The sequence below is a fragment of the Malus sylvestris genome, chromosome 6 (assembly GCF_916048215.2).
Source record: "Malus sylvestris chromosome 6, drMalSylv7.2, whole genome shotgun sequence".
NCBI lineage: Eukaryota > Viridiplantae > Streptophyta > Magnoliopsida > Rosales > Rosaceae > Malus > Malus sylvestris.
The window spans coordinates 22755972-22764965 of NC_062265.1; the positions used below are offsets into that span (position 1 = coordinate 22755972).

Sequence of the window (8994 nt, forward strand, 5' to 3'; positions counted from 1 at the left end):
TCTTTATTGTTATGTAAGAAGCTGCGTGATTGTGTGAATTTGAGATTAATCAATTAATCAATCAATTCAATTCAGATTTTAATTGATTAATCCGAAGTTATAAGCAAACTTTTATCAACATTACAAAAACAAAATCGACTAGGAAAAAAAAAATCAATTAAAATCTTAAAACACAAATTAATCAAAACAAAATAATAAAAAAAAAGTACGAATAACGGTTTGTGGCGGGGCCCACAGACCGGTACAACGTTGAAAAACGAAGGCCCCGTGAAGGGGACCATCGGCCAATGTCTCTACACGTGTACGGCTCAGAATAATAGTGCCACATCGATCATCTGGGCCAATCCTATTATTAACCCAGTTTACGACCAGACCGGCCGGTGTACGACCCCATCGAAGCCAAAATTTTCCATCTAAAACGCGGGAAAATTGAGGAGCTAGGGTTAGGTTCTGTTGAGGCTTCTTCAAAATTACTGCCTTGATTTCATTTCTCCTCCCTTCTGAAGATTTCCGAAGATTCAGGTACATTGCAATTGCCTCTTATGTTTTGGTAGAATTTCATATATAAATATATATAATATAATATTTGTGTACGACTCGGAATATAAATGTGGAAGCTTTCCGGATCTCTGAATTTTGCAGATGCATGAATGGGGAAAATTTAAAATTTCAAAGTTAATTGTGGAAGATGAAAATTTTTAATATTTTTAATGAAAAAAAGGGGGAATTATTTGGTGTGCAATTGATCCTATTTTATCAATTAGAAATTGTGGGACAATTTGGGAACAGTAAAAGTAGAAACTAATGGGCATGAGGAAGGTGAATTCTGTGTGTGTTGCATGTTTTGATTGAAATGATAAAGCTTCTGTATTTGGTGAAAATGGTCAAGTTTTTTGTTTGTTTGTTAAATTGTGGAATTTTTCGTTCAGTTATTTGGAATCGGGTTAATTGAGTTCAGCTGAAGCGTGTTGTAATTCGAAATCTGGATTTTGCCTTCAGAGGTGTGTCCCTGTTGTTAATTTGTTTTGAAATAATGTCATGGAAGCAGATGAAAGAAAAAAAGGATGGTTATTAAATTTTCATTGAACAATATATTTGTGTAGTTTTACATTCCCAATGTGAAAATGCAGCTGTGGAGAGTAACTTGACGGTTAGCTACCCGTCACAGTTTCTTTAAGCACAGGAAAGGCCTTCTAAAATGTTGGACAACATGGACCAAGATGTAACAAAGAAGTTGAAGGGATCGGATGGAACTGCATTGCCAGTTGGATATGACAGTCCCAAGGACGGGAACCTAGTCCTTGAGGCATCAAAGAGGTTCTTTCTTTATTTTTTTTTCATTCACATTGGGGCTAACCTTTGTACGGGACAAAATTGAGATTATGAACAGTCAGCAGCTTCCAGTTAGTTCTCTGATGTTGTCACTAGATTTAGCCAAACTAAACTTTTGATCTTATGAACATGTGCAGTTTGGAAGAAAAGGTTGATGGTTTGACTGATGGAAATGATGGCAACACTAAAGTAAGTGCCTTTTTTGTTATGCCTGCTCAATCTGAGACAGGCCTCGCCTTTGAATTCTCCTTTCTTTAGAAGCTATCTATGCATGAAGTTAAACAGTTAAAGTAATAATGGATTTCTTCTATCAGGCAGAGCACTTCACTCAGAGGAACAATGGGTCGGAGAGCATGCAATCTGCTGGTAAGATTAAGCACTTCTCATTAATTTATACTTCGCAATTGTAATGTGGGATTTTTTCCATCAGGATTTCTGTTTCTGGGGTTCAATGTGGGAGGGCACAATTTCGTGGCCTGTTTTTGCCTTCCATCATCTGTTGGTTTTGTATAGAAAAGGGGATGGTTCTATCCAGTTTTGGTTTTACTTGGATAAGTTAGGACTTTGCTACCGTTTGTTTCATAGTTCATACTGACTGATTTGTTTCCTTAATCATCTGAATGACAGAAAATGATGTGAAAGTTCATACTCAGGTCAGTCCTACAACTAAAGGGGAAACGAACGAGAATTCCAAAAGTGTTTCCGGTACTGCGCCTCCTGCTGTTGGTTACGTTGGAGTATCTCTCAGGCCGCCGTATGAGACAATAGGAATTAGCACAGCTTTTGTTGCTCCTTCTGCTGGTTCTGGGTTGCCTTTTGGTGCACCTGTTCTGGTATGGAAATATTTACCTTGTTGATTTGGTACTACTTATTTGTTTGCAAGCTGATGCCTTTCTACTTCAATTTGAATTGAAGTGAGATAACGGTTTAAAGAATTGCGGGCTTTGATACTTCTCTATTTGTTTGTTTTGAACAACACTCAGTTACTGGTTTGATTGAAATCATGGGACTGATGAAAGATTACGGATTTGGAATTTCCTCAAATTTTGTGAGCCAGAGTTAGCTGTGAAACAAAGCCCATCTTAAGACTCTGCAGGGTGGTTATTTGCTGAACCGTTGTTATATTCATGACTTTTGAGTACTGTTGAGTCCAGACTCATCTTGGATGCACCGAATTCTTAGATAACTCTTAGATGTTCTGCTATTCACACTATTGATTCACATGTTGATTTCCTCAGGATGAAAGGCAGATGAAACGAGAGAAAAGGAAACAGGCTAACAGAGAATCTGCAAGGAGATCTAGGTTAAGAAAGCAGGCTGAATATGAGGAATTGGTGAAGACATGTGAATCCTTAAACGCGGAGAAAATGGCTCTTCAATCCAAAATAAAAAAATTGAAAGAGGATTCAGAGACACTGAGGCTTGAAAATGCTGCGTTAAGGGTACTTCTCAATGTTCTCGTAGAATTTCTTGAGCTGTTGGTCTGTTCTCAGTTATTTTTTATGTGTACCAAGTTGTCACGTTCTCTTTTCTTTTTAGGGGTGATATTCATTTGTTTTTTTGGTAAGCGGATTCTTAAAGATCAACAATACAAATAGGTTGTCGAAAGAACAAAGTTTCTAGGTTGTTCTTTGTGCAAAAGTTTGGAGGTTGACTCATCAACTGGTAGCATATCCCGAGCCCAAGGCTGGGTTCATAGGAGTGGGCTTTAGGATAGTTCAAGCCTTTGCATATGCACCAGCAATAGTTACCCAATAGGGAAACTCTAGTATATTTTACCCAAAAAAACAGTAGGCACTTGGACAACTATGTTCGGATTGTTTTGATTTCTTATGTCCAGCATATACTTAGAGAAACTAAGCCATCTTCACATTGAATTATCATGTTTTTTTGCTTTTGGTTGCCAAATATTGACCAAGAGTACAAATTTGCCAGCGTAGTGAAGGGTGTGGAGTTGGGATGGGTTTTGTTCCAATGCATTGTAGCACGTGCTACAACGTTAAGTTGAACATGAAAAATCGAGGAAAACTGATTTGGTCCATCCTAGCTTGTTTCAACCTAAGCTATATTTACATTCACTTGTAGCTGGATCTCACATGTGTTCTATCTTGTAGGAGAAGCTGAAAAATGCTCAGGCAGTGACGCAAGGAGGGATTGCTTCAGTCAAGATTGAAGTAGACTTGGAGCTGCCAAATGATGCCAAAAATATAATTAGCAACTTGGGTTCTGTAAGCAGGAATGGTGAACTGGATCGCGAGAAACATGAAAGTTCCATGTCTGAAGCCAAGTTCCATCAGCTGTTGGAATCAAACTCTAGGACCGATGCTGTTGCTGCTAGATGATAAGGAAGCTGGTGTTGTCTGCAGCCTCACATCACACTCGGTGGACTGAAAAATCTAATTAACTTAACTTCTGGTTTACGACCAGCAGGTGGAATACAGGGAATTCCGGTCAGAAATAGAAGTTTCTAATTTATTGTTCCTTTAGAATTCAACTCTCCTTTGTGCTATGATGTACTAGATTCGAGATTGTCCTGGCGATTTTGTGAGGAGTTTAGGGGAGGCTAAAACTGTGTTTACATATTATGAACATGAACATTCCAAAGGATTGGTCTCTGAAGTTAAGTGACTCGTAATTGTTACTGCAGACTTCTTGTTATATTGACAGAGTGTTCTATTTAAAACCGGGTTAAGCATTATATTTTATCCTTGTATTAGAAATTCGACCATGCCGATGAGATTCTAATTGTTTGGACTTTCGACTGAAAATGTCAATATATGGAATCATATTGGCACTAGAAAAATCATTACGAATTTCACGCTCTCATTTATTTCATTGAGGACTGCAGTACGACTATTTTTGGAGCATCAACAACAGCTTCGTTAATCAATCCTAGCATATGTTATACGCTTTGTATGTGAATATTTTTTATTTTTGTTTTAAAATGAGAAGGGGAGAGAGAGAGAGAGAGGGAGTAGGGAATGTGCCAGTGGCGAGACTGGTTTTTGTTTTTTGTTTCTTATTTTTTAATAATTACATATAGGTGAGATTTCAATTAAAAAATACCAAAATTTGGTTTTGTAAAACTACATTATTGCTCATCATTTTTTTTTCTATTATAAAAGACTAAATAGTTTTTTACTTCTTTTTTCTATTAATAGGTAGTTTAAATTAAATATCTTGTTTAAAGTTTTAGCACATAATCATATTATATTGCGGTATTCATTCTACGTTCCATTATTGGAGGAAGTTCTAAGTTCAAATGAAGTGATATTTTAAGTGTTTGAGTTGAAGGTGCAAATGGATATAATTGGTTGGTGAAAAGTGCAAGTCAAAAGAGGAACTTGAAAGAAAGAAAGCCACAAAATCCCATCAAAAGGATTTTCAAAGGCAATTTTGATAGTACCTTTGATTGCACCTAAGAATAAGATGTCCACTCCTCAATTTTGTGTGTTGGCACATCGCACCTAGAGTTTTATCCATGACATTGAATTCCAACCCCAAATCCCCCTTTCCTCTCTCTAGTGCCTTTCAATTCAAAGCTTAATAGTGAGACAAAATTATGGAAAAGAAATTATGGGTCATTTGGAAAAGAGTTTGGTATGCTTCCTCTAGAAAAAACTTTCTATGGATTTCTACTGTTTTTAGGCCTCTCCTTTGTGGGGTCCAATTGAAGTTTCTCTTAAGTGTGTTTCCGTCGTGATTCCTCGTGTACGAGTCAAAATTAAATAATGTTTGATGCATTTACTATCACCCAATAAGTGTTATTAACACAAATTATTATCGTTTATCGGTATTAAATTACAAGATATGTGTTCAAGAATGCATGCAATCTGGGCCATGGCAAAATCTCTCTCGAATATATCCGAAATTCAGTACTATCGTATTTTTGTTTGTATTGTAACTTGTACATCAATAAACTATTTGAATTTGCCTTGTTGGGAAGATGAGACTCACTCATCCGTCTCCCAAGGATAACTTTCTTTATCCAATTTTCACGTGTTGAAGAAAAAGTTGCTTCAATCATATATTTTCATCATCAATTTTCCTTGGCCGATGTCTAAGGCAGACGATGTGAATGAATCACCTCAAATTATGCAGAGTTTATTGAATATATTTTGGCAATAAAATATAAGTACATCATGTATTATACTAAAATCCGACATACTGCAGTACGTGAAAATATCAACAAATATACGTATCTTTTATTTTTAACTGAATATTCCACAGCTTAATAATGTCACATTAATGAAACAGACTCAAGCAAATTTTTCTCGACAATCAAGCAATCGAAAAAGTCAGAAACTTGAAATTTCCACATTGTTCTCGATTTTCCTTTCTTTTGAAAATGGATTAGTTAATTCAGTTAGAGAGGATGGCACGTTCATACTTGTCTATATCACGTGTAGAAACCAGCAAAGACTAATCATGGTTGGCTGGTTGCTAAAATTTCCATGTCTTATACGCACATGTAATGATGTAAATACACATAAATAACATATTTGAAACTTATGCATGCAAGTGGTACTAATTTATTCTTAATCTGTTCATTACCCTCCTAAGATATACCTGACGACCTTAATCTCTCGTATATTATTTGACATTTCAATATTTGTTTATCAGGAGCGCTCAAACGCTAATCCTTTGTTGCATATAGATAGATTAGATTTATATTTGATATTTCCGCCCATAAAGGTGTTTTGACCTCATTTCTTCTAGGTCACAGCTTTCAATTTTTCTTTCTGTTTGTTAGACAAAACTGTTCCCATCATAAATACTTTTTGTTTTGGTTTGAAACCGGCCATTGTGCAGGAATTTTAAGACTGTTTGGTTTCATTCATTGGGTAATTAATCATCCTGTATTTCTTTCAGAAAATTTGGATCTGTTCGAGAAGTGAGAGAGGGGAATTGGTAGTTGGGAATTTGGTTTCAGTTCACAAGAAAATATAGGTTTTGTCACGAGAAGGGTTCATGCGAAAGTTGAGTTTCAGCTGCTTGATTGAATGAACGGCTAACCATTTTGTTCCCTGGTGATTTGAAGCTGTTTTCTAGAGAGAGAGAGAGAGAGAGAGAGAGAGAGAGAGAGAGTCATCTGTGTTCTTGTTTATTCAATTGATGTTCTTGCTTGCTGTGTTCTTGAAATGAATCCTTCTGGAGCAGCAGTTGAATTTTCGAAAGACAAGAATGGAATCGATCAAGTTCATCTTCACAACCCTCGAGGTGCTTCCGTTAGGGTTAGATTTCTTTTACCTTCCTGTTTCTACTATCAAGCAGCGTCGACGTTGTATCAACTTAATCACCTGCGTAGTCCATTAGGTGTGGGGTTTTGTACAAAATACCCTAATTCAATATAAGTTGTATTTAATTAGTCAGGTTTCCGACGTAGGGCTTGTATACTTGAACAAGCCTAGAATTGCTGATTTTGTAGTTTACATGCATTCTGATGTCGTGCAAAAACAATCCAGGTGAGCTTGCACGGAGGCCAGGTTCTTTCCTGGAAAACTGAACGCGGCGAGGAATTGTTATTCACTAGTAGCAAGGTGAAGAATTTCTTCATACTTCTTCATTGTTATTCATGAACTATTGGGAAATATGTACACTGATCCTAGAGTTAGCTTATATATTTTCTGTTTTGTCTATGCAGGCGATTTTTAAGCCGCCAAAAGCAGTCCGAGGAGGAATTCCAATCTGTTTTCCGCAGGTTGGGACCGGATCATTGGACCAAAATGGGTTTGCCAGGAACAGAATTTGGGCCATCGACAATGATCCTCCACCACTACATCCAAATGATTCGAATGGAAAAGCCTACATCGACTTGCTGCTCAAACCATCCGACGATGATCTAAAGATTTGGCCACATAGGTAGCACATATAGCAGCATGAATTCCGAAAAAGTAGAATGCTAATGCTTTGTGTACTTGAAATATTTGTTTGTGACATGATGGTTTGAAACATGTTTTGCAGTTTTGAGTTTCGCCTTAGGGTGTCGCTTGCAGCAGAAGGGCATCTAACGCTTATATCGCGCATCAGAAACATCAACAGCAAGCCTTTCAGTTTTTCATTCGCTTTTCATACGTATTTCTCCATTTCGGATATCAGGTACATAATCTTCAATTAATCATAAATTTAATTAAAGACTAATTGAAGTTCCGAGGTCTAAATGAATTTAATCTGGACTGACAGTGAAGTGAGGGTTGAGGGATTGGAGACTCTAGACTACCTAGACAACCTATGTCAAAAGGAGCGGTTTACAGAACAAGGCGACGCCTTAACATTCGAATCTGAGGTAATCGTGTTTTCCCAAAACCTTCTCTACTTGCCAGTTGATCCAAAACTCTCCTGCTTATGAAGTGTTTTTTCATTTTCCGGCAGGTGGACCGTGCTTACCTTAAGTCTTCGGATGTGATAGCTGTTTTCGATCATGAAAAGAAGAGGACATTCACCGTGCGAAAGGAGGGACTTCCAGATGTTGGTAAGAATCATGTTCTACTTCGATTAGTCACTAAGCAAACTTAGACATATGGATTAGTGACAAATTAAAATCTTGTGTTCTTGAACTTTACATGTACTAGTTGTATGGAATCCATGGGAGAAGTCCAAAGCGATGGCGGATCTTGGAGACGAAGAGTACAAACAGATGCTTTGTGTTAATGGAGCATCAATCGAAAAACCGATCACCTTGAAGCCCGGCGAGGAATGGACGGGTCGATTGGAGCTCTCTGTTGTCCCTTCCAGTTAAATCAAGAGGCTGCCAATGACTTGCAGGCGAAGAAATAAACCTAAAGTATCACTTAGGGTCGAAAAATTCGACAATGTTTGCAATAAAAAATCAGTAAGAGCATGATCAATACCTTTAATTTTGGTTCATGTTTCTTAATCGATTTCGTTTCGACGGAGGCGGAGATATATTTTTGCTTCTCCCCATTGTAGCTGTAACCTGTAAATGTATATGGTTCGTCTCAATTTAGTTGTGGAAATTGTAATTTGTACACCGCATGCAATAGATTGCAGAGACTCAAAAAATATGAGAAAGTTAATCATGTTTTTTGGTGGAATATAATGTCAAGTTTCTTGAGCAGAAGAGGACTAAGTTGGTTTAAATTGTAACAAAGCAAAGCCTCATAGACCACGAAGAATGGAGATGAAAACTTGAAAAGCACAGCTTTATCAGAGGCTAGTTTCGGAACAAGATTCTATCCGGAATCTCTTTTTGAGGATCCTAGAGATCAGTTCATTTTATCCGTTCGTCATTCATCCTGCGATTAGAAATTATTTTGAATTTTTTATTTAAAATTGAATATAAACAGTGCTTAACGGAACTGACCGCACAACGTACTATGAACGGAAATGAGATAAATTGAGGACAGGTGCTTTATGGGCCCGCCACGCTTCCGCTGCACCACCTTGCAGATATACAACTGTGAGGGCTTTTTTTTTGTTTGGGCCAAACAAAGTAAAGGCCTTGTGGCCCATATGATCATGTCCAAACTTTTCTGCAAACGGAGGTCCTCGTCATTTTGAAGGATGTAAGACTAGGAGCACAAATCTTCATGTGTGTTGCCAAACTAGGGTGTTATATAACGATATATTTACTCTAAATTATGGAGAATAGATTAGTATTAAACGCAGCTTTCACCATATTCGAACATAAATTTTCTTTAC

The 8994-nt window shown here is 37.3% G+C and overlaps 2 protein-coding genes across 7 annotated transcripts; both read left to right on the top strand.

The window, feature by feature from the left end:
• The first annotated feature begins 343 nt into the window (after window positions 1-343).
• Window positions 344-4030, top strand: LOC126626504 (common plant regulatory factor 1-like). 6 transcript variants are annotated; one of them, XM_050295853.1, is made up of 8 exons: window positions 349-522; window positions 930-1001; window positions 1169-1317; window positions 1470-1521; window positions 1647-1698; window positions 1960-2165; window positions 2571-2774; window positions 3447-4030. In XM_050295853.1, exons 3-8 carry the CDS (start codon window positions 1199-1201, stop codon window positions 3672-3674), a joined length of 861 nt encoding a protein of 286 aa, XP_050151810.1. In that variant the 5' UTR covers window positions 349-522; window positions 930-1001; window positions 1169-1198; the 3' UTR covers window positions 3675-4030. The 6 variants fall into 6 exon arrangements, with proteins under 6 accessions (XP_050151811.1, XP_050151810.1, XP_050151809.1 ...); XM_050295850.1 differs by having other exon boundaries at window positions 350-522; window positions 1131-1317; XM_050295854.1 differs by lacking the exon at window positions 930-1001 and having other exon boundaries at window positions 344-522; window positions 1131-1317; window positions 3450-4030.
• A 1849-nt stretch (window positions 4031-5879) lies between these two features.
• On the top strand, window positions 5880-8413 carry LOC126627349 (putative glucose-6-phosphate 1-epimerase). Its single transcript, XM_050296816.1, has 7 exons — window positions 5880-6566; window positions 6798-6872; window positions 6977-7194; window positions 7297-7431; window positions 7516-7618; window positions 7705-7804; window positions 7905-8413. Exons 1-7 carry the CDS (start codon window positions 6474-6476, stop codon window positions 8069-8071), a joined length of 891 nt encoding a protein of 296 aa, XP_050152773.1. The 5' UTR covers window positions 5880-6473; the 3' UTR covers window positions 8072-8413.
• Window positions 8414-8994: the final 581 nt, after the last annotated feature.

Excerpts from the sequence above, each read along its gene's own strand:
- LOC126626504 (XM_050295853.1), top strand. The coding sequence starts at position 1,199 with ATGTTGGACAACATGGACCAAGATGTAACAAAGAAGTTGAAGGGATCG. Across the intron at positions 1,699-1,959 it reads GGAGAGCATGCAATCTGCTG|AAAATGATGTGAAAGTTCAT; the intron begins GTAAGATTAAGC and ends TCTGAATGACAG. Across the intron at positions 2,775-3,446 it reads TTGAAAATGCTGCGTTAAGG|GAGAAGCTGAAAAATGCTCA; the intron begins GTACTTCTCAAT and ends TCTATCTTGTAG.
- LOC126627349 (XM_050296816.1), top strand. The coding sequence starts at position 6,474 with ATGAATCCTTCTGGAGCAGCAGTTGAATTTTCGAAAGACAAGAATGGA. Across the intron at positions 7,195-7,296 it reads CTAAAGATTTGGCCACATAG|TTTTGAGTTTCGCCTTAGGG; the intron begins GTAGCACATATA and ends CATGTTTTGCAG. Across the intron at positions 7,432-7,515 it reads TTCTCCATTTCGGATATCAG|TGAAGTGAGGGTTGAGGGAT; the intron begins GTACATAATCTT and ends CTGGACTGACAG.